The sequence below is a fragment of the Drosophila ananassae genome, chromosome 3L (genome assembly GCF_017639315.1).
Source record: "Drosophila ananassae strain 14024-0371.13 chromosome 3L, ASM1763931v2, whole genome shotgun sequence".
Taxonomy (NCBI): Eukaryota; Metazoa; Arthropoda; class Insecta; order Diptera; family Drosophilidae; genus Drosophila; species Drosophila ananassae.
Window position 1 is genome coordinate 17348874 of NC_057929.1, and position 27652 is coordinate 17376525.

General features: G+C 46.4%; 8 protein-coding genes across 15 annotated transcripts; 3 read left to right on the plus strand and 5 right to left on the minus strand.

The window, feature by feature from the left end:
* The first annotated feature begins 179 nt into the window (after positions 1-179).
* On the plus strand, positions 180-1807 carry LOC6496559 (probable phenylalanine--tRNA ligase, mitochondrial). The gene is made up of 2 exons (XM_001961108.4): positions 180-1518; positions 1580-1807. The coding sequence occupies exons 1-2, from the start codon at positions 298-300 to the stop codon at positions 1745-1747; spliced, it is 1389 nt and encodes a 462-aa protein (XP_001961144.1). The 5' UTR covers positions 180-297; the 3' UTR covers positions 1748-1807.
* LOC6494015 (sulfotransferase family cytosolic 1B member 1) lies at positions 1788-3339 on the minus strand. Its single transcript, XM_001961109.4, has 5 exons — positions 3004-3339; positions 2708-2942; positions 2443-2647; positions 2256-2382; positions 1788-2198 (listed from the first exon to the last, which is right to left on the minus strand). The coding sequence occupies exons 1-5, from the start codon at positions 3086-3088 to the stop codon at positions 1810-1812; spliced, it is 1041 nt and encodes a 346-aa protein (XP_001961145.1). The 5' UTR covers positions 3089-3339; the 3' UTR covers positions 1788-1809.
* A 1189-nt stretch (positions 3340-4528) lies between these two features.
* LOC6494014 lies at positions 4529-6053 on the minus strand. Its single transcript, XM_001961110.4, has 2 exons — positions 5409-6053; positions 4529-5351 (listed from the first exon to the last, which is right to left on the minus strand). The coding sequence occupies exons 1-2, from the start codon at positions 5798-5800 to the stop codon at positions 4679-4681; spliced, it is 1065 nt and encodes a 354-aa protein (XP_001961146.1). The 5' UTR covers positions 5801-6053; the 3' UTR covers positions 4529-4678.
* Positions 6054-6092: 39 nt separating this feature from the next.
* Positions 6093-13220, minus strand: LOC6494013 (DNA-binding protein SMUBP-2). 4 transcript variants are annotated; one of them, XM_014907053.3, is made up of 10 exons: positions 13161-13220; positions 12226-12513; positions 11984-12159; positions 10883-11078; positions 10618-10822; positions 8679-10555; positions 8515-8620; positions 8178-8454; positions 7802-8072; positions 6093-7559 (listed from the first exon to the last, which is right to left on the minus strand). In XM_014907053.3, exons 2-10 carry the CDS (start codon positions 12392-12394, stop codon positions 6829-6831), a joined length of 4008 nt encoding a protein of 1335 aa, XP_014762539.1. In that variant the 5' UTR covers positions 12395-12513; positions 13161-13220; the 3' UTR covers positions 6093-6828. The 4 variants fall into 4 exon arrangements, with proteins under 4 accessions (XP_014762539.1, XP_001961147.1, XP_032306622.1 ...); XM_001961111.4 differs by lacking the exon at positions 13161-13220 and adding an exon at positions 13083-13098; XM_032450731.2 differs by lacking the exon at positions 13161-13220 and adding an exon at positions 12629-12666.
* A 314-nt stretch (positions 13221-13534) lies between these two features.
* On the minus strand, positions 13535-16374 carry LOC6494012 (WD repeat and HMG-box DNA-binding protein 1). Its single transcript, XM_001961112.4, has one exon. It carries the CDS (start codon positions 16271-16273, stop codon positions 13595-13597), a length of 2679 nt encoding a protein of 892 aa, XP_001961148.1. The 5' UTR covers positions 16274-16374; the 3' UTR covers positions 13535-13594.
* Positions 16375-16597: 223 nt separating this feature from the next.
* Positions 16598-17896, plus strand: LOC6496560 (arginine-hydroxylase NDUFAF5, mitochondrial). The gene is made up of 3 exons (XM_001961113.4): positions 16598-16835; positions 16888-17143; positions 17199-17896. Exons 1-3 carry the CDS (start codon positions 16699-16701, stop codon positions 17805-17807), a joined length of 1002 nt encoding a protein of 333 aa, XP_001961149.1. The 5' UTR covers positions 16598-16698; the 3' UTR covers positions 17808-17896.
* On the minus strand, positions 17808-23775 carry LOC6494011 (USP6 N-terminal-like protein). 3 transcript variants are annotated; one of them, XM_032451062.2, is made up of 7 exons: positions 23607-23772; positions 22626-22934; positions 21880-22561; positions 21437-21822; positions 21316-21380; positions 18959-19064; positions 17808-18896 (listed from the first exon to the last, which is right to left on the minus strand). In XM_032451062.2, exons 2-7 carry the CDS (start codon positions 22775-22777, stop codon positions 18830-18832), a joined length of 1458 nt encoding a protein of 485 aa, XP_032306953.1. In that variant the 5' UTR covers positions 22778-22934; positions 23607-23772; the 3' UTR covers positions 17808-18829. The 3 variants fall into 3 exon arrangements, with proteins under 3 accessions (XP_032306953.1, XP_014762538.1, XP_001961150.1); XM_014907052.3 differs by lacking the exons at positions 17808-18896; positions 18959-19064 and adding an exon at positions 19369-20424 and having other exon boundaries at positions 23607-23775; XM_001961114.4 differs by lacking the exons at positions 17808-18896; positions 18959-19064; positions 23607-23772 and adding exons at positions 19369-20424; positions 23441-23578.
* Positions 23776-23820: 45 nt separating this feature from the next.
* LOC6496561 lies at positions 23821-27648 on the plus strand. 3 transcript variants are annotated; one of them, XM_032451061.2, is made up of 6 exons: positions 23821-23892; positions 24228-24746; positions 25648-25896; positions 25964-26162; positions 26222-26529; positions 26587-27648. In XM_032451061.2, the coding sequence occupies exons 2-6, from the start codon at positions 24297-24299 to the stop codon at positions 27196-27198; spliced, it is 1818 nt and encodes a 605-aa protein (XP_032306952.1). In that variant the 5' UTR covers positions 23821-23892; positions 24228-24296; the 3' UTR covers positions 27199-27648. The 3 variants fall into 3 exon arrangements, with proteins under 3 accessions (XP_032306952.1, XP_001961151.1, XP_014763876.1); XM_001961115.4 differs by having other exon boundaries at positions 23843-24049; XM_014908390.3 differs by having other exon boundaries at positions 23849-24082.
* The last annotated feature ends 4 nt before the right edge of the window (positions 27649-27652 follow it).

Below are 27652 nucleotides of genomic sequence, written 5' to 3' on the forward strand. Positions count from 1 at the left end.
GATATTGCTGATGATCGTATATAATATAGCAAACATATTAAACTCGCATTTGTCATATTATCCTCCTTTTCGCATATTTTTAAACATTTTTCGAAAGAAACCTCAAAACAAGTAGTTTTTCAAGCAGTGTTTTAGCAAATACACAAACCTATACAAAATACCAACTTAAAAATATACCAACTGTTTCCGTTGGTATTATTTGAAATTGAGAACCTTAGCACACTTCTTGGATTGCTTAACAGCTGTTTTGTGTTATAATATGAAAAAAATATTATTTTAGTCGAGCCATCAGTTAAAATGCTATTGACACTTCGCGTCCCGGGGACGAGGCATTGCCTTCCTGCGTGCGCCAACGGTTTTCGCTTCCTGGCCAGCAGTGCAGCTGCTGAGAAGTCGGAGAAGGTGCCCCCATCCCCCGCGCAATCGCAGCTGGAGGTCAATGGGAGCACGTACGCCACCGATGGCTGGACTAATGTCACGCCCAAAATCCTATCCTACCTAGGAGCCAACAAACACCTGCAAAAGGATCACCCCTTGTCCATCATCCGCCAGCGCATTGTTAACTATTTTTACGGAGCATATCGCAACCAGCGCGGGAATCCCCTGTTCTCCGTCTATGACCAACTGAATCCAGTGGTTACCGTGCAGCAGAACTTTGACAACCTTCTAATTCCCGCGGACCATGTCAGTCGCCAGAAGTCAGACTGCTACTATGTCAACCAGCAACATTTGCTGCGCGCCCACACCACTGCCCATCAAGTGGAGCTGATCTCCGGTGGACTGGACAACTTTCTGGTGGTGGGCGAGGTCTATCGCCGCGACGAGATCGATAGCACCCACTATCCCGTATTCCACCAGGCCGACGCCGTTCGACTGGTGACTAAAGACAAACTCTTTGAGCGTAATCCCGGTCTGGAACTGTTTGAGGAAACGTGGTCGGGTCAGCTGGCTGATCCCAAGCTCATCCTGCCATCCTCCAAGTTTATGGACCAGACCAAGCAACCGTGCCATACGCTAGAGGCTGTTAAACTCATGGAGCACGAGATGAAGCACGTTCTGGTGGGCCTGACAAAGGATCTCTTTGGTCCACGCATCAAGTACCGCTGGGTGGACACATACTTCCCCTTCACACAACCATCGTGGGAGCTGGAGATCTACTTCAAGGACAACTGGCTGGAGGTTCTGGGCTGCGGCATTATGCGGCACGAGATTCTTCAGAAGGCCGGTGTCCATCAGTCGATTGGATACGCTTTTGGCGTGGGGCTGGAGCGTCTGGCAATGGTTTTGTTCGATATTCCTGACATCCGACTGTTTTGGTCCAACGACAGCGGCTTCCTGTCCCAGTTTAGCGAAAAGGACCTGCACAATCTGCCAAAGTACAAACCCATTTCCCACTATCCGCAGTGCACGAACGACCTGTCTTTCTGGCTGCCGGAGAACGTGGAAGTGGATGTCGGATTCTCGCCCAATGACTTTTACGACCTGGTACGCTCGCTCGCCGGGGATATGGTGGAGCAGGTGAGTTAGTGTGTTCTACAATCTGTTATTTATTTTAAAAATGTTCCATATACCATTACAGATCAGCCTGGTGGACAAGTTCAAGCACCCGAAGACGGGCCGGACCAGCTTGTGCTTCCGCATCGTTTACCGGCACATGGAGCGCACTCTCACCCAGGCGGAGGTCAACGAAATCCACAAGCACATCGCCAGTGCCAGTGTGGATAGTTTTAATGTGCAAATACGTTAGTCCCAATTGTTCCAATTTTAAAAACCAAAAAACCAGTAAATTAGCCATCTTTGTCAGGAAGTTTATATTGTCTTGAAGCATTTCACATTCTGTTCCACCCACTCGTTGGCGCTCTTGAACAGCTTTGGGTTGTCCACGAACTCCTGCTGGGGCTGGCTGGCTGTTTTCCCGCCGCTCCTCACAAATCCCGCCTCACCCTCTTTGAGTATTCCGACGGAGGCCATTTCGTGCATATTTACGGATTTGTTTTCCCGGAAACTCTTAATGCTTAAGTGGTCTAGAAGTGTGCTTAAGTCCTCCGGCTTGGGCGGGCATTCCAAGAACTCAGCAATACGATGAACTGCTCCTGGCAGATCCACCAGCATGTCTTCGTAGCGCAGGAAGAGCACATTGGGCAGGTGGGCATGTTCGCGAGCCTCCTTCACGTGACTGTAGTACGGCAGCCAAGGATCTAAAGGATGAGGAAGAGGGATTCTTTTTAGAGATTCTATTGGTTTGGTGTTCTTACTTAATCCCTGCTGGAAATAGCGCCAGTAGCGCTCGAAGTCTCCCACATAGCCCTGGGTGCGGAAGAGTCTGTTCAGGTGGTAATAGGAAACAGCCACATCCTTGGGATCGCGAACAACATAAATTATCTGAAATTCAACAAAAAAGATTATAAATATTTGGGTTTATATTTATATTTTAAAAAGTACCTTGCACTTGTTTTCCAAAACACTGGGAGGAAGTAGGGAAAATGGAAAATGAGTTTTTATAAAACGTCTTTGAGCTCGAGGAATTTCACTTAAAACCTCATAACCAGGCCGGGAAATCTTTTCAATGAACTCCAAAGCCCCTGTCGAGTTCTTGTTCAGCTCCTGCAACTCCTCCTTGATCTTGGGATGCATAAATACAGGAAATCTATAAGTTATTTTATAAAGTATTTAAATATTTATATTATTTTTTTGATATTAGACTCACTCAAAGAATGGAAATCGTTCAGTTAGCGGTCTATTTTGCGCCTCCTCGAAGTCCAGTTTGTTGGCCAACAACCAGATCAGCTCCTGTGTCCAAGTGGTGCCTGATCTGGGCACTGTTGCTATCCAAACATCATCTGGACGAGCCTCAAAATTATAATATCGCTCAGCCTCATCCTTGAATTTGTGCGGGAAGAAGTAGCCCTCGGGTCCAACCTGGACGAAGCCAGTTTTTTCACCTGGAGAGTTAGGATAAGCTTTGTAGATACTCTTTTTAGGAATGATGATTTCTAAACCAACCGTGGAAATAATCCATCAGTTCCGCGTTGGTGGACGCCTCCACATCGCGAATTTCGTGGGGAAATTGAAGAGGCGACTTTTCCATTGCTTGCACGACCAGTTGCCAGAGTTGACTGTGGATTTTGGCGACGTGAAAACGTCTTGACCCCGCTTTCGGGCCGCAGAGAAAGTGGTATTTACTGGCTGGGCTAGTCAGCCATTCCCTCTACTGCTTGGCTAAGCGCAATTTGAATATAACTTTGGACTTGCTGCCTTAATTTTATGTACTGGTTGGGCCACTTATGTAAGAGCACTGCCCCGCACTTATAGAAGTTGTAGCGGCCAAGGTTTCTGACTTGTTGTTTTTCGCCCTTTAGAGAGGGTGTGTCTGGGTGTGAGGGGGGCTATAAATAAAATGGAATATTATTGTAAAGCTTCTCTATTGGAATCTTACAAATTGATATTCTTCTCTTTCTTGAATAAAAGCTTTTTCTAGTTTTATTATTACAAAAATAAGATTGACCTTCTGAAAGTTTATTTTTATTATACCCGGTACTTGTAATACCTTACTGCTAAAGGTACTGAGATACAGGATGAAGTATACAATAAAGTAAGGATCCGACCCTTCTTGAGGAACCCTTCTTCAGTTACTATACTGAGGTCTGACTGAAGTACTATTTATTATACCCAGTACTCGTAGTGCCTTACTGGTACCGGTACTGATATACAAGAAAGATAAGACAGATAAAGTAGTCTATAAAGTACAGGATCCTTCTCTTCTTAATCAGGATCAACAGCGGAGTATATATATTTTATATATTATATATATTTAGCGCTATATCTATTAAGCTAGTTTAGTTTTGTAAACTTTTCTATCTTTTATAATAATAATAATAATAATATTATATATTATATAGTCTTTTACGTTTGCCTGTGCACCTGACTGAGGTACTTTAAAAGATAGACCCTATAACACCCCCAGTTTAACAGAATAGTAGATACTTGTAGAAAGGTTAGTTAAATTGTTAATATCCTTTATAGGAGGAAGGGAGTGGTGTGGAAGATCGGGTATTATAATAATCGAGAAACTCCACTTTGTAATTTTTTTAATCTGTCTTAAAAATATTCAAGCAAGGCACTTAAATATAAAAATAAAAGTCTAAGATGCTTTGAACTTAAAAATAACACTACATCTTACGATAATGGTACCGGTACTGAGATAAAAGATAAACTATTCCATGAAGTACAGGATCAGACCCTTCTTGATCAGGTACTATACTGAGGTCTGGCTGAAATACTATAATAGATACACCCTTTTTAACTTAACTTTAACTTTATTATTATAATAATTGAGGAACTCCACTTTTAAATCTTTTTAAGATATTTTTAAGAGCTTCAAGATCTAAGCGCTACTGTCTCATAAATTTTCCAACAAGGCTAAGGGTTTCCTAAAAATAAGTCTAATAATTAAAGTCTAATAATAGTTAAACTAAATAGTCTCTAAAAATAAGTCTCAAGACAGGTTGAACTTAAAAATAAGACTATCTTTTAGAATCGATGGAAATGAATGCAATATAATAATTATAATCCACAGCACCAGTACAAGTCTTTAAACACTTATAATTTGAAATATTATCCTCCTCCTCCGGGATAACAATTGATTTTGGGTTGAAGCCTTGAGAAGCTTCTCTAGCTATTACTCATTTAAGTCGACGTCGTCGAAGAGACTCATCAGCTCCTGCTCCTTGCGCCTGATTCTCTCCTGGATGTTGGTCACCGATTCGGATTTGGGAATCTCCCTCGAGAAGAAGTCATCCATGGACTTGAAGACGTTCTGGTACTGATTGTCGTAGGTGGAATATGTAATCGGTGGTGGCTTCTTGGGTGCCCGCTTGGTGACGGCATTCCGCTCGGAGTACTCCTTCAGCTCGTCCAAGTGCAGCTCCTCGTCCTGCTCGTGAGGTGCAAACCTCCGCACCGACTGCCGATCAATCTTGGCCTTCGTCTCGCGCCGCTCGCGTTCTATCTGCTCCAACAGTCGCCTCGAGGGAGTCACCATCTTGACGCTGCCGGTGAGAAGCTCGTGGTCTAGGATCTCGGCCTCGTTGGTTTGTACTCCCATCTCGAGCATTTCCTGGGCTGGCTCTTCGTTGTCCTCGCCCTCCCCCTCTCTCAGCATGGCCTCGTAGTCATCCAAGGATTTGGGTTCTTCGGCCACAGCCAGTTTCTCCTTGCGCAGATTGGAGGTGTGGGTGCTGCCACCCGCCGGCCTGGAGGGCCACAACCGTTCCCGGGCAGCCTGCTTGGCCGCAGCGGACATCACCCGACGTTTGGGTGGCTTTGCCGGGACATTTTCGTTGCTCTTGCCCCTGGAGAATGGGATTCGTGAAAGGATTCATGAATGGAAAGCGAAATGATAACCATACCCGGCAATGGTTCGTTCCAGCTGGGCATTGGGATGAGTTCCTCGTTGCTGGCGATTGTTGGTGGCCCTCAGCGATGAGGCTATGGTGGGCTGGGCCAGTCGGTGGATGGCGTTACCCTTACCTCCGGCACCGGCGCTGCTATTGCCGCCAAGACGGCGGCCTGTCTGCTTCCAAGCCGAGCCCGCACCGTCGACGGATCCTCCATCGCCCCCTCCGCCGTGAACAGTTTTGCGTGTTCCCGTCGTGTGCGTCGATAGAGGCGCCGTTAACTTGGAACGCAATGTGACCCCGGTGGCGGTGGCGTTGGAGATGGCCCGATTTCCGTTGGGAGCGGCATTGGCCCGATTGGGTCCCACGCCTCCTCGTCCGGTAGTCCTGCCGGTCGCCTGCATTGGGCACGCGGGTATAGCAACGGTTATATTAAGGCGAACTATATTGCCGAAACTGTATTGGTTTTTGAAATCAAAATGGTTGTTGTTTCTTATTTGATGGAATATATACAGTAATTTATACGAAATTTACTCAAAATTGGTTTTGTTTTGCTATTTGACTGGCTGGGAGCAGTAACGAAAAATATGTGTGCCTGGATTCGAATCGAGTGTTCTATCCCCGATAGAGGGATTGTTTCGACTTTCAACCGACCTACTACGAAATGAAAGTCTAGAATGAAAGAAACTTCTTTGATTTTTAATATAATATTGTCTTTTTATTTGAATCATTATGTTATTTATATTTTTTTTCGATAATAAACTGAACAAAGAGGTGCTTATTGCTTCCCATATCGCATCTTAAACTAAATAGAACATGGAGTATACTCTCAAAGCGTATATTTTTGGATGATTATTCTCTTACATGGATATGGAACAGTTGCAGAACTCTAATATACATGTTTTTTTTTTTGGGGAAATTGATCCTTTCTGAAGCTGATTCCCCTGGCATATTTATACATACTCTCTGAAACATCCAAAGACAAATCTAAACATATAACGACTGAAATCGCTTAAGGTTTACGATTTTCGTTATGAAAGTTAGTCCACTTGTACATATATAGGATAGGAGGACTAGCTTTCATAACATTAATCAGAAACCCTGGGCAATAGCAACTGAAATGTGTTCACTTTGAGATGTCCATGTCTATGCTCAAATCAATTACATTCGCAACTGACCGCCCAAGCGGGAGCTGCCGGCCAGGAGCCACACACATGGGTGTGGGTCCTCTGGTCCCGGCAGCTCCTATTCACGTGGACGCGCATCAAATGCGAATCTATTTGGTAAGGTGTTTTGCTGATTGGCGCATGGATGATCGCAGATCGCACAAATGCCAACAGCAAAGTCAAAAAAAGGACGTTACAGCCACTTGTTATGCCAAGCAGCTGCAACGTCCTCATAGATTGGAGATACGTCTCCGCGGAAGCCAAAATTATGAAATGACACACGTCGACTTCTTCTCCTTGGGTGGCGGCGTTGCTGGCCGCGGACTAAACGATGACGGCCTGCCAAAGTTATTCCAGCTGCCGTGATTCTCATAGAACGGCGGTGGACGTCGGTACTCCTCTGGCAAGGGTCTCGAATTCTCAAACCTCGAAGTGCCGGTGGGTACATAACTGTATGCCGTCGGCCTGGTAGCCTGGTAGCTACTGGACTCGTGCACTTCGCGGGCGAAAGGCACTCCATTCCCGTATCGGGCATTTTCCCGTCTGAACGATGAGGCATTCATCTCCGACGTATGCCTTAGAGTTGGATTATCGGCTGGCCGTGGAAGAGTACGGGGCACTGCCACTGGAACTGGACGTGATGGTGCAAGTGGAGCAGTGGCACGTGTAGTAACACTCACAGGTGCAGCCGTTACAGGATTAACCCGAGGCGCTGGAGTCGCCACAGATGGGGTAACTAATGCTACACGCTTCGGTGGCGCTACCGGTGTTGGTGCCACCTTCGGCATATGCTCCACCTTAAGATCCTTCATTTGCTTCGTTATCGAACGAACGGACTGGGAACCGTCGTCCAAGCACTTAGGCACCTTTGGCAGCTCGTCGAAGAACTTTTCCATCTCCGATTTCTCGTTCACCTTAACCTCCTTGCCCAGTTTAAGCAACTCTTCTTTGTTGTAGAAGAACCTGACCGCCTGGGCGGGATTCTTCTGAACGCCAGCTGAATTAAAAGATAAAGATAAAATGCTATCAATTAAGGACTCGTTTTGGGGCGGAACCCGCCAGAGAAACAACTCATCGGTGTCCGTACGGTACAAATTTTGGGAGTGCCGATTTATTTTTCAAATTCAGCAGCGGGTTGTTGTGGATTTTGAATTTTGGACTTGGTTCAAATCAATTTTTTTTGTCTGCAGACGATTATTGTTTCTCTGGAGGATTTGATTGGATCAATGGGTTTATTACTTCGTTTTAGGGTTTGCACCAAGCCGGTAGATGGCTGTTCCGCGACAGCACCTCGAACGCCGCCAGTCGTAGCTTTCGGAGGACTCTGCCCACACTGCCCGTTCTGCTTGCCGTTATTGTTCTCCTCACGGTAGTATGGAACTCCCACCAGTGTTTTCCGGTCACGGCACAACTCAATGATGCGCCGGAAGTCGTTGTTTTGGCTCAGGGTTCGGGGGTTGCCGATCAGAATGAGCAAGGACATCGGACGAGACAGCAAAACATTAAGGCGCTGGGTAGGATTAGTTCGAAAAAATTAATTAGAAGAGTATAGGAATAAGAACTGCTAATGAGATAACTTCTTTAAATGGTATACTTGTGTAGAATCCCAACTCACCCGTTCATTGTCCAGGAAGCCCAGCTTGGGTGTAAAGGATCGCACAAAAGATACGATGATAACCTGCTTCTCCTTGCCCTGGAACAGTTCAACCGAGCCGCAGTCTATCTGGGACCAACTGCGCATATTCAGCTGCTCCTGGATGCGCTGGTACTGGTTCTTGTACGGCGAGATGATTCCTATATCCGTTTGTGCTATCTTCTCCCCGTTCAGGCCAAAGTACATCAGATCCTTGACGTAGTCCATGACAGCATCGATCTCCTTGTTGTTGCACAAACTGTTTTGGAGAGTAATGCAATTATTGGTTATTCTAACTCCTCGATAAGTAACTCCTTACCTTACGGAGCTCTTCGTGTTCATCACGGTACCAAAGACCGAATGGAACATGATGGGAAAGTCCGGATTGGGCATGTGGAACCAGTTCCTGAATTTGCAAACACTATCTGCAATTGGAAAACATACATGTATGGCCATTTTTGAATTTCAAAAGAAAACCCTTACCCATTGGCGCCTTGGCCTTGAGCTTTCCACCGTAGTAGAGATCACTGTAGAGGGCGACGATCTCTGGATGGGATCGGAAGTTGCGGATAAGCCGTGTCTGCACGGCTTCGTTGTAGCTGCCGTCATCTTTCACCTGGTAGCAGTTCCTCTGGAGCAGGCGTTCGAATAGCGACAACGACAGACCCCATTGACTGGCGCGCTGCGACTGCAGCACCGGTCCCAGCTGCTTGTGGTCCCCGGAGAGGATCAGGTTGGTCGTGGGCGATATGGTGCAGGTGATGCCCATGAGGGCTTCCGCCTCCGTACTGGCCGCCGCCTCGTCAACGAACACGTGCGAGAACACATTGCCTTTCGCGAACCCACCGGTCGACAGCTTTCCCGCCAAGCTGAGCGTGCACACCACGATTCGGTACTGGTGCACAGCCTGCACGGCCGGATAAAAGTGCAGGGAGTACATATTGGAGTACTCCAGCAGCATGTCGTCTATGTTGTCAATACGCCGATCGCAGCTAGCGGCAAAGATGCGCGTGAGCGGGCGCGGGTGGCTCTCCGGAGCCTTGGCTATTGCCCGGAGCAGCCGCAGAGCTACTTCATCGCAAGCGGTATTGGAACCAGCCAGCACCAGGATATGTGTTTCCGGGCGTCTCACATACAGCTGATAGATTGCCTCGCAGATAGTGGCCGTCTTTCCGGTTCCGGGTGGTCCGACAATAATGTAGGGAGCTGGCAGTTTCTTCGACAGTGCTACTTGCCGCACCGCCTGCAATTGTTCCGGATTGCTGCCAATCAGCCGATTGTTCAGCTCCAAGATCCCAACTGGCTTCGATTGGGGGGGAAGCTCGCCCGGAAACAGAATCCGCTGCACATCGGTGCTGTTGGTGAGAGCTAGCTGCTGGAGAGCTCGGTACTGGTAGCGCATTACCGCCCGTACTGGACGAAATATCAACGTATAGGTGGTGTTATCCGGCAGCTGGCGCTCGCAAGTAATGTTCACACGCTGCGTAGAGACGCCCAGGATGCGGGCAAAGTAGACGCGAGGCTGCTTGTCCAGCTGACCGAACTGACCGTCGACTTTGCGAGCCCACTGAATGATGGAGTCGAAGTCCTTGAGGGCCAGCTCCATAACCAGATTGTTGCTCTCCAGCATCTGACGCACTCCCCCAGCGGTGCCTTGGGTGACGCGCTCGTTGATGATCAGAACATCGTCTCCGGGCGACAGCACATCCTCGACACTCATGCTGTTGCTGTCCAATTGCATCTTCACCGAGAGTTCCCGGCCGAACTGGTGCAGCTCCATCTTGGTCTGCTTGAGTCCGAGATAGTGCTGCAGCCGTTCGATATCCTCTACCTGGAGCAGAGTGCGTAGCGTTCCGCCCAGGTTCTCTTGGGTGAGCTCCTTGCCGAGCTCGCAATAGTTCCGATAATGCTTGTCATAGTCCGCCAGCCGGACCTGGGCATCCTCGTGCTTCAGTGCCCGGAAAACTTGCGTTGGCGGATTGGCCGGGGCCAGACCCTGACTCTTGAAGGTCTCGTTGTTCGACAAGCGATAGGGATTCACATTGAAGCTGGCCTTGGGCAGGGCCTCCGTCCTCATGAAGTGATGCTGCTCCACATAGCGCTTGCCACCGCTGGTGAATCCGATAACGATGGGCATTTCCCGGAGAATCATGAAAACGTGCGAGTCCACGAAGAAGACCAGTTCTCCGCTCTCAGAGACCTCCAGTGGCATACGAGCATTGTACACATAGTAGAACTGGCGTAACTGCACAATGATGAACTTGTCCACTACCAAGTCCTTGTGGTTGGTCTTCATCGTGAATCCAAAGTAGTGGCTGTTGACGCATGTTTGGTATGAGAGCGTCACCATGGGGCAGTTGCTACCAAGAGAGGAGAAATATAATCAGACGTGTCCCTAACTAATTAGAGGCATAAAACTTACAGTTTCTCCATTTTCTTTAGAGACTTGAAATCTGACTCATCTCCATGGTACTCCACATGCTCCTCATACTTCTCAATTGTCTCGAAGTTCACCTGGCAAATGTAACAGCCAAAGGAGTTCAGCTCGAAATCCCCCACTGGCTTCTGAACCTGTGTCTTCTGATACTTCAATGGCATGGCCACAGAGTTCTTATCAAGAACATATTCTAGAATAAATCCAAAGTACATTATAACATTATGATGTCAGGTAAGTGCTTGAGAACCACCTTCGATTATGGGTTTATTTCCTTCCGAAACAGCACCTGGAACTGAGGGGATGACCGACGATTCGCGATGCTTCTCATCGATCGCATTGAACTTCTCCTTACGGAACTCCATCAAGGCAAAGTTCTTGATGCGATAGTTAGGGTTCCCCCGCGGCGTATTGATCAAAAAGTTTGTCCGATGCAACAAAGATCCAATCTGTGATGATCCAAGAAAATAATCATTTGTTTATATTATCAATGGCTCTATTATCGCATCCGTTCGAGCAATATCAGAGTGTGTGGTCAACAACCTGACACGATGGAATTCGATAATGGTGCAGGCCATTGTTTTAATTGCGAAAAAAAAAATGAATAGGGGGAATCACATGATTCGTTTGTTTTAATTGTCATCTGCATCACATGCAAGGCTTGTCTTTTTTTTGTTTTATTTTAGATACACTGATGAGTATAATCCGGAATTTCCAAGATTAAAGGGGATAATGGGAATCACCTACCACTAACAGATGTTACTCTTCCACGACTAGAGCTTAACAACCAGGTGGTGATAATGGTTTGGGTTTTGGGATTTTTTGTAAAGTAATTAATAATAATTAATTACAAGGTACCTTAGTAATTTTTTTATTAAAGCAGTGAACTAATTTTTATTGCCATAAGTGGTGATAAGAATTGTTGTATTTCGATGACGCGAGCTTCTCAGAATTATCAATAAAATATAAGTTTGAAGTAATTATTCTTTGTTTTTATAATAAAAGATAGAAATAAATTATTTACTTTAATTTTTGGTTTATGCAAAACCCCAAAATCCCCCAAAAAGTAACCTAAACACTGCCTACAAACATTCAGAGATATGACTCATTAGCAATTGACGAACCAGACGTAACTTAGTCGTCGTCTAAATGGCAAAAATACAAAAAAAATTTGCAATACCGGCAAGCGGATTTGACTGTATTAGTGAGCTTTTGTTGATAATTTGTGGCGTCAACTGTTTGAAGCTCTCGCAACAAAAAAAAATAACAAAGGAAATCCACGTATTCTAGTCTCTTATCACCAGCTAAGAGGAAGCGGATTGAACGAAAGGGAGCTGACAGCAATGATACTCACATTCCAGGCTCCGTGGACGGAGAGCTTCAGGCGGACTTCTCCACCGTTTGGCAAGGAGGCCAGAAATAGGTTGAACATCTGACGAATCTTCTCCTTCTCCACATACCACTCCTTGCGGGCAGTGATCACCTGCTGATCGGCCATGTTCATCAGAAAGACTCCAATTAGCTCGCGCTCTGTCCGGAGATTAAGATGGAATTCAGTCTCAAATGGATGCACTTTTATGGATGAATATAACTCACCCCAGGGCACTGGCGGCTTGCGAATATTTCCATTGGCGAATGGACTGTTTTGTGGAGTCGTCTTCCCCACCAGCCCATTTGCTGGCGGCGTCAAGATAGTGTCCGGCAGATTCGTGGTGGTCTTCTGGGCAGCAGCCGCCTTCTTTTTTTGATTTTTGTTCTTCGTCATTTTGGTTCAATGGTCTTTTGAGTTACTCTATATTTTTTTTAGTTTTCTTGTTTTTAGCGATTTATTGCACTTTCACAAAGGTAAGGTTCGATATTGTTAGGCGAAAGAGGTTCGAGTTTCTAGAAGGTTTCAATAGTAATTAAATATTAGTTGTTTAACGTGAACACAAAGGCACAAATACACACAAGACGCTAGTGTAAAAAATTATCGGTAAATTATATATATATATAGTACTGGGTACGGAATCAACTGCTCGCGACGACGGTTGGTCAAGCAATAAAGAGAACGATTTTATTTTAGGATTTCGCCTGCATTTGACTGTATAGACAAGACTTCGGGTGCGCTGAGATTTCAAAAACGACCGAGTAAGTAAATCCCCCTCGGAATTTCCAAGGTATTTATCCAGAGATCTGGATGCACGATCTAATCTATAATTCGCAAGCGTTTCTCTCCCGGATAATGGATAAAAAAACAGACGAAAAACCAAGTAGACTTGGAAACTGGAACCTGGGGTGGCCTAAGAGATCCTTTCCTATAAAGCCCATGAGGATTAGGGCTAAAAGGGTTTCCATTAAACGAGAATGCATAGAAAATTCACTATTCCAAGAAAAGACAAAAATAGGCTGCAGCTTCTTGGCTTCGGCTGCTATTAAGTTAAAGATCGGCGAACCCCAGCCTCCATACTTACATACGTATAACTACAAATTTACGTGTTTTTTTTAATGGGTTAAGCTTAGTCGCTGGGGCGCGTTTTAATATGCCTAACCTTTTCAAAAGTTATTTTTTCCTGTGTGTGTGCGTGTGTTTTTGTATTGAAATTTTTGTGGCGTGTAACACTTTTTATAAAATTGAACTATGTTTAACGAATGTCTGACTTTAAATTCGTGGAAAGTACCGAAATTAAACTTCGATTGAGTTTGTTCAGTGTTACCAGGTGTTACTAGGAATGATCTTGAGTCTGTCACCCTCGCATTGACTCAAGATCAGTATTAAAAAAAAATATTCACACGATTTATTTTCTAATTTAAAATGTAACAGTTTTTATTTTTCCATAATTTTTATGAAAAAAGGAAGTTACATTTAAAATGAAAGGCAAGGTAACAAATAAATCCCTCCTATTATTTTTTTAAACAACAATTATTTTAGATAGAACTTATATATTTACGAAAAGTTAAACCTAATTATAAATAAATGTACATATTATTTCTTTGCCAGCTTAAGCTTCTCGGACCCGAAGATGACTCCAGTATCGCCCAGTTTACGCTTCATGGCAAACGGATTAACAGAATTCAAAGGAGTCCGTTGTTCGCCCGTCTTTCCAGAAAGAGGCTCTGGCTCCGACTCCCCAAAAATGTTCTCCTGCGTGTCTAGGGGCGAGTTCGGTATATCCGGAGTCGAAGGACGAGACGCTGCAGATGCTGCCTTGAACATATTTGGAGAGTTGCTAAAGCGTTTAAGGGCCCCCCGTTTGGCGGAGCTCAGCTCAATAGCTTTGGGTTTTGGTCCGCTGGTCTGGGTTGCTGAGGTGGGCGTCATGGGCAGGACAATAGTGGCTGCAATTCCACTGGCTCCCAGCAATGTCTGCTGCTTGCGCGCCTCCTGGATGGCCTCCAACTGCGGCAGCAGCTCGCAAAGTCGGTCGGAGAGATGGATCCGACCCCGCTTGGTTGCGTACTTCACCGCCAATTGGAGTAGCTCGGTGCAGGCAATCGATTCTATTAGCTCCCTGGCTCGTGTCTCGCACTCGCCGCTGCAGGCCAAGGCAAAAAGTTTAATAGCCGTCTCCTTTTGGATCTTCTCTGCGCCGTCAACTTGCATCAGGCTTGATCGAAGCAGGGCATCCTCCAGCTCCGACTTCTCCACTTCGATGTCGCACAGCGGGATCTGCATGCGTAGCTCATGGAGCATGGGTTTGGGATTGGTCATGGGGTACGAGGTGCCACGGCAAAGCACAGCCTGTATGATTTGTCGACGTTCCGAAACAGCCACCACGAAATAGTTGTTCGACACGCTGGAGCTCTGCTTCATGGTGTCGCAGATGGGGAACCAGGCGTTGCTACTCTTTCTGTAAAGTTGAACCAAGCCCATGTTATCCGCAAAACTAGGGGATCCCGTGTCACTGAAGCCAAGCCAAGACAGATGGCGACCGGGAGTGAGCGCCACTGGCAGATGCTCTAGCCGCAGGTTGAGTCCGTTTATGGTGACCAACATAGCGGCAAGATGTTGTTGCGTCTGGCTGGGGTGTGAGCTGTGATAGACCAGCATCAGGCAGTGCTCATGTCCAGCGAGAGCCACCACCGGTCCCGGAATGCTGAGAACCTCACGCTGGGTACCCATCACACTGAAAATCCGGAGGAAGCTGGAGCTGGTGGCTACAGCAACCAAGTGGCTGGTGGCCACTATAGCCTCCACACTCTCGCAATCTGGCAAGCTGAGCGACCACTCTTTGTTTCCGGCGGCTGCAAGGGCGATTACCACCAGCTTGCTGGACTCATTAGAAGCTAGGGCTAGGGCTCCACTGCTCAGGCTGGCCAAATTATGCTGATTGTAGTTGCTGATGTGCAAGGCATGGTGGAGGCTGGCATCGTGAAACTCCACGTCGATGGAGCCATCTCCCGAGGGTTCCACATGTCCCGTGACAATGCCCACATCATTCCAGGCCATGTAGCGGTGCTCCAGGTCACTGGGCGTTGAACTCGGCTGAAATGCAGCCTGTTGCTTGAAGAATTTGATCTGAGGAGCCGCGGGAACGGGCGCTGTACGGCTGCTGGCCAAAGACTGGTTGGACGTCTCGTCTACGTCTACATGATCGCCGAAATTCATTACCTTCCGCTTTAGTTGCTCCAAACTCACACCATCGCCATCATCCTGCGGGTTCTCCATATCATCGGCACCTTCAAATTCATAGCCCTCCAGTAGGTCATCCTGGGCCTCCTCGACTCCATCCTCTCCAACGATTTCGTTTCCATCACTTAGGAATACGGTTCCTAGCTGGCCAGTGGCATCGCAAAAAGCCACTTCCTCTTCGCCAGATCGGTTCCAAGCCAAACAAGTGATGGAGTTGCAGTCGTTTGGCGGCATCTCCACGGGAAGCGCTTTTCTCTTCTTAACGTCAAAGATGCTTAGCTCTCCTTTGGTGGTTCCGGCGGCCAAGCGATCACCATTCGGGGAAAACTGACAGCAGCTGTAGTTACTGGAAACCCTGTCGTCGCGCAGCTTAAAGGCCACCTCCCAGTTGGCCGTATTTAGAACCACAATTTCGTTGTCCGCAGCATAGGCCAGAAGTTCCCCGCTCTTGGGCTCAAATGTGGGTGTTCCATAGAGAGAGGCGCTCTCAAAGCTGTTTACTTTGGGCAAACCAGGTACGCTCTTCAGCTCCTTGCCCTCCTCGAAGTTCCAGACCTTTAATTGGCCATCTCCAGCAATGGACGCCAGAAGTTTGCGCTCAACAAACATGTCCAAGGACAAAACTGGACCCGTGTGCCCTTCTAAAACAATTTCATTGCCAGGAGTGTCACCTTTCAGCACCTTGATATTGGTGTCCTCGCTGCCTGCAGCTGTATAGTCCCCCACCACTCGGACACATGTGGCTGGAGCGGTGAAACGCATCAGAATGCCGTCGCTGTCCATGTCCGGAAAGGTGTAGGCGTGAACAGTGTTGCGATCCGTGGAGGCCAATAGCCTAGTCCCCGTGTGGGCGATGCACATGACAAATTCCCCCAGACAGCTGGATCGTGGGTCGTCATCGCTGATGGAGGTCCAGTGGCGGATGTCGCCGTCGGTGCCGCATGTGATGATGAATTCGCCGCGCGGTGTGTACAGGAGTCCAGTGTAGCCGTTGGTGTGGGCATAGCGCAAGGCACTACGCGAGAAGCTCATTTTTGTTGATTAAATTACAATTACAAGTTATAGATTCGCGTTGATCGTGCTACTTTTGGCGCCAAATATGTGATTAAGGGGCAGTGTTGGTAGCCACTGAAATCAGTTTGTTTTGTTTTGCCGGGAAAGTTGTCTCCTTATCAACACTAAACGAACAGCTGTTAATCAGCTGATTTGAAAATACCCTACTTATCATAAAGGGTAGCTATTTTAAAGATACTTGTTAAATATTAAAACATGGATTATTTTTTAATTTTTAGTTTTAACAAAAATAATATATAGTATCCTGGATAATAAAATAATTCAGTAGAGAAAACCATAATTTTTAACTGTAGGGTAGGAAATAGTCGGCTAAGACTTCACATTTTCATTCACTTGCCTATGCCGGTGGCTTATTACAGCATTGAAAACATCTCCACCGGATTATGTTGAGAAAATTAACTAAGTTATCGACCTTAAAGGTCAGATGTGAGCTGCGATCCCTTTCTTCACTTACACAGACCTCCCAAAACATATTTGACCGAAATGCCAAGCGATTGCAAAAGGAGCGTGCTGCCCTCAGGTGAGTTTTCTCTAATTTGTTGAAATCTGCCACTGAAATATAATATTTTCAGTGAAAATGTTGGACTTTATGATTACCTAAAAGAAGAGGTGGGCTTTCGACTGGCGGACCGAGTATTCGACATTAAACGAGAGTTTAAGGCAGCCGCTGACATTGGATGCAGTCGTGGGTACCTTTCGAAACACATCCTGGCGGAGAGCGTAGAGCATCTGACGCTGACGGACTCCAGTGCCAGCATGTTGGAGCAGGCCCAGGGCACTCCTGGCCTCAAAATGCGGAAGTTAGTGAAGGATGAAGAGACTTTAGATGTGAGTGAACCGCGAATATTCTTCCAGTCATTTTCTAAATGAAAGTATCCCCCAGTTTGAGGAGAACTCCCTGGACCTGGTAATCTCCAGTCTGAGTCTACATTGGGTAAATGACCTGCCCGGCTGTTTTGCCAACATTAAGCGCAGCCTAAAGCCTGATGGAGTCTTCATAGCTTCTATGTTTGGAGGAGACACGCTGTACGAACTGCGCTGTTCCCTTCAACTGGCGGAGTTGGAGCGAAAAGGAGGAATTTCCCCGCACATCTCGCCCTTTACCCAGATACGGGACATAGGTTCCCTGCTCAACCGCGCTGGCTTCACAATGCTAACCATAGATACGGACGAACTGGTTATCGGTTACCCCAGCATGTTCGAGTTAATGTGGGATCTCAAAGGAATGGCCGAGAATAATGCCGCCTTCAACAGGCCAGTACATCTTAGTCGGGAGACGATGCTGGCGGCGAGTGCCATATACCAGGAGCTGTACGCAAAACCCAATGAGAACGGTGTGCCCGCTACCTTTCAAATAATTTACTTTGTGGGCTGGAAACCGGGTCCCAATCAACCACAACCCTTGGCCCGAGGATCCGGAGAGGTGTCACTTAAGGATCTTGGGAATATCATCGAGAAGGGCGGCAAACTAGACACGAAGGCGGGGGACTAGTTTAGATTGAGTTGACAGTTTTATTTGAAACTTGCTTGAACATAAATTAAACTTAAATAAACATAATTCCTTTTTCTGAGTAACTTAAACTAATGATTCTGGTTTGTGTGAAGGTCCATAATGAAATGAATTATAAATACTCGTTTAACTTGTCAGTTGTTTGTCTTGCCGCGTACTGCTATGCTGTGTTATAACTATACATATACATAATATCTAGCGTAATTAATTCATACTGCTGCCTATAGCTTTCAAATAATATTTTTGGTTGTATGCTTTCGCTCTTTACATTCGATTTCATTCAATGGACGTAACTTTTTAACGTTGCTTTGTATTTTGTTCGGTACGTATATACAAGTACAAATTTACAACAATTTCTATAATATATATATTTGTTTGGGTTTAGGTTTAATTCAATTATGCAATTAATAGATTTCTAACCGATTTGTAGTTGTATTAGATACGATTTGCTCTTGCTTAAATATTGTTCCTTTAGCATTTAGCGTATTTAATTCTCGATTGCTTTTCATCAATTGTTTAACTCGTAACTGTTGTAAATTTAATTTGGCGCATCTATCCCAGAAACTGATTCCACTGTTCTTCAGAAGCATTTAGTATGTACAAAGGTGTTAGCTCTAGGTTCTTGGAAACTTGATGCCAGGCTGCTTCTAAAGGTGTACTAGACAAGTATTCCTAGTGGCTTCAGCGGTGGTAGAGCTACAAAGATAGTCGGCGACGGCGCTGACCAAGAACTAGGTGACTCCGCTCTGGTTGGCCGCCGCCGACTTTTGCTTTGCCAGTCATCCCAGCGACAGGGGCGATCTTGGTGGCACTGGCGGCGGTGTGGGTGTGGATCTTGGCGAAGAATTCGGGCTGACTCCCAAAGTTCTGGGACTAGTTCCTGCAGCTCTTCCCGTGTCCGCTGCGGGGCTAGTGGTGGCTGTGTGTGTGACTGATCCTGTGGTGTGTGTGTGGCGGTTTTCTGCAGCTGCCTGCGGCGTGGAAGTCGCAGGCGGCAGTTGACGTCAGGTGCCCAGCAGCATTTCCCGCTGCGGAGTGTTCTGTAGCATGTTGGCGGTTTTCAGGTGAATACTATATATTTAATAAGTTATTAGTTAGTTAATAATTTTAAGTGATTAATGCGATTTACTCACTTATTGTCCTCCAGCGACATGGTCTCCGACGAGCCGTGCGAGGCAACTGAAGTACCTGCAAGCGAACTTCGTATTGAGTGCGAGTCCTCGGGAACAGTAAGCGTAACTAATAAATGCCGATTGAAATTATTTGGAATTGGATTTTGGATTTTTGAATGTTTTGAGTTTGTCAACGCGTTTGATCCCAGAGTTCGTCGTATTGCCAATGCGTTTGAAAAAAAAGTTTGATTTTGGGAAAATTGCATTTAGTTTTCGATTGTGGCTGTGATGGTTGGTGGCAATGTGAGTTTTGGTTGTTAGCGGTGTTAGTGTTTTTGTTGGTTGTGAGGTGCAAATCGAATCGAATACTGCGGATAAATACTGGATTCTGAACCTGGAACAGTTCTTTGTCATACAATAATATGGAGGGATCGAATTGAAAATCAATCATGCTGGCAAGCAAGTAGCTTTTCAGTACAAAATCATTTTATTTGTGTGGTACTTTATCTATAGATATATCATATAATATTATAATTATTGGCTAATCAGATTACAGCTACTATTTCAATTTGGCTTTAACATAAACTAAAGTTGAGTTTCATCGTTAAGCAAAAACATAGTAAATGCAAAGGCAAAGCTTAAAGTACGTAGATAATAGATAGTAGGTGGCTGGTTTTAAGAAGTGTGGAAAGTAGTTAAGCGGATAACAATAAATATTAATCGTTGTACGTGGAAAAATCATTGGAATCTTAGGAGTTATCAGTTTTTCGTTGATTTCTTTTGGAATACAATAGTCTCTCGGGTGGGTAATATCAGAGAGTTTAAGGACATGAATGTATGCAGAATAAAAAAAAAAACATTCAATACAAAATTAATAAATGCTAGGAGCAAATGATAACAATTCAATTTTCCTGCTTGTTGGACACACAAAAAATTAAAGCTAAGTACGTGGATAATTACTATTTGAATGTTTAGAGTTGGCATATGCGTTATACAAAAACAGAGGAGGAAAAATTAACTACACAAAGAAAGATTACGGATCAACTATAACTAGAGGCGCGTATTCTCTACGCTCAGCGCATCATCATCATCATCATCAGCATCGTTCACTCCGTTCCGATCCGATGCCTCCTGGTGGTGACCGTTGTGGATGATATAGACCCCCTGGCTGCTGGGACTCTTTGTGTGCATGTGCAGTTGCTGTCGCTGGAGTGCTTCCAACGCCTGATCCAGATCGAGGCGATTGCGACTATCGCTTTCGCTGCTGAAGCTGTGCCGCATGTGCTGCAATCCGTTGGCCGGAGCATACGACTGCTGCTGGGCGGTGAGATAGCTGAGATTGTGGATACTCTGGCTGCGAGCATTGTCTTGGACACTCTCGGGAGTGGTCACCACATATCCGTTGCTGTACAGCGAGTAGCTGCTATTCGCCGGTGAGGTGGCTAGGCTAGTGATACTCTGATACGTTTTCATTGAGTATGCATCACCTAAGGACAAAATTACAGAAGCGATTGCGAATTAGGTCAGATCTGTTTTTGAGCGGGGACCGATTTGTAGCCGGGCAGACGCAGAAGCGGGCGGTGGCATGTGATCGTAACGGATATACATATGTACACGCAGCAGACAATGTTAGACAATGGTTACAGAATGGCTCTTCCGATTACACATGACATGAGAGTCGAGGGGCGTATTGAATAAGCATGATCTTTTGGTTATTGGCCGTTCGGCGTCCAGCCCTTAAACTCTAATACTTTACACATACAGTTAGTGCCCATTAGTAGTTCTAACATTAGGGGGATTCTCCTCCATCCCGAACCACTATACATTTAATCCTTTGCCGCTTTAAGACCCAATCATCATCACACTGTACAGAAATATAGAACTGTCGTTATCCCACCCCTCGGAACGTGCAAAGGTCAATATTAGCATATTATTGAATTAAATCGTTTGCGGCCAGGCGGATGACGCACTCCGATTGGATTGCTGCTGGAAAGTGGCTACGATTCGAACAACAAACTCAAAGAAAATCTAGACATTGCTACTCAAAATAAACAGAAAAATACATATGCCGTATCGGGTTCTATATCTAAACAGGACTTTGTACATAGGGATTACAGATCAATACAATTACAACTAAGAAAACACCAATAAAAGTTCGTTTTGGGGAACTGATTGTGTTTCTGTTTACATACAAATGTACATCGTATATACAGACAAATTGTGATTAACTTGCACCACACAATACAAAATAAATAAGAAATGTGAATTAAAATTGCACAGATTATAGTTACAGTCGGGGTAAGTTGGTTGTTTGAAAGCAAGCATTAGTATTAGTATTTAAAAAGAGTGTTAGGATGTGTGTAGATGTCATGACTCACCCGTGGCGCATTCCGAAGTCTCGTAGGACACTGTCGATTGTACCTCAATCGCGTTTTGTTCTTGTCTGGAAGACCAATCAAAAGTTATTAACTTTCATTCAATATTCTTTCAATACCCAACCTTGATATCACATCTGTTATGACTTGCTTTTCGGTATCCGTGTAATCGTTGCGCCTCCGACCGATCTTCTTCTCCATGTCAGCCTCCACAAAGTCGCCCAGGGTGCGCGTGGGAAACTCATTTGACTTGGCTGGCGGTGGGACGTCCAGCTTCAGATCCTTCAGCTTTTTCATGACGCGTTCCAGGGCCTGGATGGCGTCGTCGTCGTTGTAGCCAAAGTTCTTGTGCAACTTCACTTGCAAGTACTCGATGATGGCGTCCATGTCTTTGAGATGCAGCAGCTCATCCTTGTGGAGATAGAGGATCGTGATGGCCATGGAGAGTATAACCTTATCGCCATCCAATAGAAATATGTCCCACACACGCAGACTAAGGCTAAAGGGAACCTGAAAAACATTCAAGGTTTTAGTTGCAGAATTTTCATGAAATATTATCACGCTTACTCGTTCGACGAAGACCACAAAAAACCACTTGATGGCGTAGAGCAGTGCGTCGACGTTGTGTTTGGTAAAGTGCTTGTGGAGTTTGCGCATTATTTTGGACAGTATGCGATCGTGGTGGTCGATGAAGCGCGTCAGCTTGGGAAAGCCTTCAATGAACAGCCCGTGCATTCCGTATTTTTGGTCCGTAATTAGCGTGTTTAGCGCCCAGAAGGCCTGCTCCTCCTGCATGTAGAGCAGCAGGACGCCGGCGACACAGGCCATACCTTGGCAGTATCCCAGCTCCGAGTTGTAGATACTGTAGGCGTTGAGCACATTGAAAAGTGAACACTGCTTCACGCTGTAGCGCTCCCGGTAGGCAAGATTGTCCCGAAACTGCCGGTTAACGTCGGCATCGATCTGTCGCGTCTCCGTCGAGTACTTCTTGGCCAGCGTCAGCATGCGGTTGTACACATTTTTGTTATTCTCGATCGACTGTTCCACATTGAGCAATCTTAGCCAAGCCGGCCAGCGCATCCGATCGGGTATCCCTTTGTATATGCGCTTGTGTAGCTTGTCCGGCGGCGGTGGCCATGTTTCCAGCATCTTTACCCATTTCTTAACCCGTTCCACTTCGATTTTGGTGCGATGCACCTCCTGAGCGTCGCGGGTTTCCGGCAGGCGGGAGTCGTGCATGAAGCCATATCTGCGATGAGATACGTTATCAGTTTGTCAAGAATGGAATCAAGAATTTCATGGCTCTTAATTACTTGTCTGTTATGTGGTAGATCTCGAAGGTGGGATTCTCCCAGGAGTCCACCTTGTTGGTGGGGTCCAGGCCAAGCTCGTAGCGGCGAAAGATGCCCTCCCGCTCGTCCTCGGCCCGCTTGACCAGTGCCTCCTGCTGTTCGCCATCCGTCATCGTTGGCCGGAGCAGGGCAACCAGGAGGGGACTAGGAGGAGGAGGACGTGGTTGAGGATCAGGCTGAGGAGTAGACGGAGGAGCGGCAGTGGGAGCGGGAACTGGCGAGTCTGGGGAGCGGATGCTGCTTCTTAGCTCCCTTGGCGATAGCGCGAAACTTTGATAAAAGACAAAAGCGAAATTACAAACTGAGACCATCAGCGGTTACACTCATCTACGCTATATACTCCCAATATAAGCTATAATGTATGCAAACAGTCATACGCTTACGCACACACATGCACGAAAGGCCATACATAAATATGTATATGTATGTATGTATATACCGCGGAGTTTCTAACCCGATATTTAAATGCAATTGATCCGATTTCACTGGCCGATTTTGGTTGTTGGATTAATGCGGACCAATAAGCTGGCACTGGCAGTGACGTGATGGTCTCATGTTCCACCACAGCATCAAAACACGAACGAAACCATCAGCTAAAACATGACAGCTCACTGGACATCACATCAAAAACGCCCCCGTCTAGAGAGATAGAGGGAGAGGAGACTGCCCCGCCAAACTTATAGTTCAATCGGTGACTATGTGACTATGTGATGGGGGCTATAAGTGTTTTATTTTAATGCACTGCAAGTGCTCTTCATGTTTTATCTTTTACACACTTCCTGTTTTCGATTCGCTGCGATTTGTTGTATTTTTGTCAACACAGACTCGCACACACACACACACACCCGCCGTGGCGACGTTCTTTGGCTTTCACCGTCCGACGTCGGTAGCTAGTCAGTCGCCCCGCCTGCTAGCTTGTTGTTCCAACTGCCGTTTAATTACCATTTAATTCGTGTGTGTTTTCTTATTAACCGCTCGGCGCTGGAGTGTTGGATAAACTATTTTTTTTTTCACTATTTTAGCGCTGTTCGAGCTGCATTTCGAGCCAGTGTTGCTGCTTAAGCCATTTTATAGCAGTTTCTGGCCACATTGATAGTTACATTGCCGGACATTGATTTTTGGGCTGGCAATGCTGCTGGCAGGGCTGCCAGATGGCGGTTATATGCAGGTATATTTGAATTCGCAAACTGGTCACTCTAAACTTCGACCATTTTTTGCCACGGATTGTGTATGTAGTTTTAATTGTCTTGAAAAAAAGTGGGATAAAGTGGATGTCAGCGTTTAGTGGCTGCTTTGAAAAGTACCAAGTTTCCTGCTAGACACTGTGCGCCACCTTGTGCCGCGAAACAAACGATGCCAATGCAATAGTTCCATTTACGAAAACGGTACGAAGCCAGCTTCGATATTCAATTTTTGAAGTGCGTAGCAAATTTTTGAAAGAAATCTCTCACAACCGAAAAAAAAGCGACGAGACGCTCAATTGAACGCAAAGAGCAGAACGCTATCGTACTGTATATTGACGGAGTGTATTTAAGTAATGCTTGTTTCTTTGGGCACTTGCAGCTCTTCGTAGACGCTGGGACCTATTCTGTCCATTGCTGTGAGTGAAGCAAACGTCGCTTTCCTGGAAAGATGGTGTCCACCCGCCAAATGTGCGGCAGTGCCGCCAGCGGAGCTGGAACCAACTTTGCCCCGCCACTAGAGGCTGCCAGCACCTCTGGCTCCTCATCCTCCATGTCGTCGCCGAATGCGGTTTCGCAACAGGGAGCCCAGGATCCAGAGTCCACAGGCGCCCGTACATCCGTCCTGCGGCGCACGGCCAACTACAACAACAATCCATCGCAATCGCAATCGCAGCTCTCCTCACCGGCCACCCTGGCCTTCTCGGCCAGTGTGGTGACCCGCCACCACTCGTACAATATGCAGCTCCAGCGGACCACCAGCGATCGGATGCGACCTGCTGCTGCTGCTCCTGGTGGTCATGTCACCACCCCGACGACAAATCTGCTTGATCTGCCGAACGAGCTGATTGAAAAGACGCTCAGCTATTTGGACTACAAGAAAATCTCAAATCTCAGATTGGTAAGTGCCGCCATCTCCGCTCCCCCCTCGGTTGGGGGCTATTAAATCAATAAAAAGCAATTTGAAAAGTGCAAGAGCGTGGGAGGACGGGCGAAGAGAGTTGGTTGGTTTGGTTATCCAACAGCCAACTACCTGCACTTGTATGCCCTGTACATTGTTGTTGCTTCTTCTATTGCTATTGCTGTTCTGTTCCGTTCTGGTGTGTTATGTGCATTATTTTTGCCACTCAAAGCACCACGACATCGGTCGTCATCGGTCGGTCGGGCCTGGGCTGGTTGGTGCGTTCTTTTCCTTTGCAGGAGGCAATTAAAACTTTGTCACGAGGGCGCATGCACTTGTGATTGTTTATATTTAGCAGGACTGGGAGCTCTTGATCATGATTCCGGCCAAGAAAGAGACATGATTCACCAAGACATGATTGGCATGGCTTCTTCCCAAAAAAAGACCATGTTGTCCCATCGAAACCTTGGCTATAACATTTTTATTTATTCTTGTTAACTCATCTTAAAGAGGAATTCCACGACTCAAGGTCTTAGGGTATCTACACTTCGGTGTTTGTGTCTTGTTGGCATTTTATGCTGCTGCCTGCTGCCTGCACCTCGTCTACCCCTCCCATCACACCATCGAGTGTGTGTGTATGCATACCGCCGAGTGCCTGCATGTGTATGCGTCGTAGGTAGCGGCGACAAATGTAATCTGATATAATTTAATAACAGGCAAAACCACTACCTTGCATTGCCACTGGATGCGGGCTTAGCCCAGCAGCCGAAATCTTAGCCCAGTCCCGAACCAGTGAATCGTTTTCATCTGCCCCTTTAGCCAGGCCAGGCCAGGCCAGACCAGATCATCCCATATCTTATGCCCGCAATCTGACTCGCATTCCGGATATGCATATTTGCAGGTGTCGCATCGCTTCAACGACATTTCTATGGCCATGCTGAACGCAGCCTTCTCCAAGCAGATCAAGACTACGTTCAGCCGCTTCCAGTCGATCAAGGCCAGTATGCCACGGCGGGAATCGGCACGCCGTAACCATCCGTTGGCCTGCGAGTGCGACATCATTGAGACCTGCTACATGCGGCTCTCCTTGCTCCAGATGTCCATGGGTAAACACATTGAGCGGGGTCACTGCTGCTTCTTTCCAGGCGCCGTAAGTAGAGAACTATATCAGTGTTGGTATTCCGAAAAGCTAATTCTCTTCACTTTTCCCTTTTCAGATATTGGATGAAGTGCAAGCTATTCTAAACTATATCAGTATTACGCCCAGGCTGCAGCGACCCTATCGGGTGACCGATGAGCTCTTCGATCTCTCCACCATGGCCATGGAATATTTCAAGGACCGCATTGAGCCCACACTTCCGGGTCTGGCCTACTTCAACAAGGATTTCTACAAGTTGCCCACCACCACAAAACGACGTTAGTTAAGAAAGCGATTCTCAAGTCTATGAAAGTAACTCTTTTTCCTGCTCTTTTAGCCATTCTTGCCATCAGCTCAGATCTCGAGGACAGTGCCAGCAACTCGCCGCCACAGAATCATATGGTGCTCCGCAAGGGCATCCGGAAGATTAAACAGGGCATGAAGATGTACAACAACCAGCTGACGGTGCTGCGCACCGAATTGCGAACCTGCAAGCGGAAAGCCGCCGAGCAGAGTAAGCAGTTGGCTGAGCAGCAAAATCTCCTGGCGGAGCAGCAGAAACAGACGTTGGAGTACGCCAATCGGCTGGATGAGAATGACAAGAAAAACGAGGAGATGGCTCGCAAGTTCTCCACTCTTCTACAGGTAGGTTGGGTAACCTTTTCCACCATCCGATGGATTAAGACTTTGGTGTTCTTTCAGGAGCTCAACAAGTGCAAAACGGAGCTGCAGTTTTGGCGCTCCAAAAGTCCAGCCATTCCTGCCGTGTGCAGCTCGTGCAATCAAAAGGCAGCACCTGTGGTGCCACCAGAGGATTTCCAGGTGCTGGTCAACCAAGGTGTCGATCCGGAGCACTTCATCATCATTAGCGAGGATGCTGATGGGGATACCGAGAGTGATGTTAGCGTGGGCGAGCTAAAGGAGTTTGCCTCCCCGGATGAGTCTACTACAGCCAAGCTCCTGGCTGTGAGTTCGGCCGCAAGGAATCTCAAGCGGAAGCAGCCCTCGGATGTCCCATCCAATGCCATTGCGTCCACTTCGAAGGCGGCGGAGGCAGCCCAATCCAATCAGCAATTGCAGACAGCCGGTGGCTACTCGCCGAAGCTCTTTTATGGCAATCACCAGCGCAGCGGCGTTATAGTCAGTCCAGTTTCCATGAAGCTGGCGACTCCCTCACAGTCGGCTACGCAAACAGTGACCGTGGCGCCGGCCGGGGGCACCGAGGTTACCGAAGAACCGGAGGAGGCGAAGAAGGCACGTAGAGTACAAAAGACCAGCAGATATGTAAATACGGCTGGCAAACGAAGTAAATAAGGTTTAGAAATACGCATATACACTTTAAATATTTTGTACCACTTATTTACATAAAGAAAGCGCGTTCCCTCGGAATCGCCTAGCTCCCAGGGATGTGGGTTAGGGATCGGGGCATGCGCCGTAGTGTTAACGGAGGAATCAAATTAAATATACACACATATATCTATTAATGTCAAAATGCACTAGGCATTGCGAATATTATCATTATTATTATCGAGTACAACAAGAAACGTGTCTGTATGTTCTTCAGTTTTAACGCCCCACAAAAACAATTCAAGTTAACCAATCACACTACACGAACATACACACGACTCCCGTAGTTATTTGGCAGAGCAACAGATAATAATAATTTAAAAGCAAATTAATTTTAACTAAGGAAAACTTACAAAAAGAAACAAAAAAAAAAAACTGCAAAGAAATATTTTAAATAAAACTTTAAAAGCATTTAAATTTT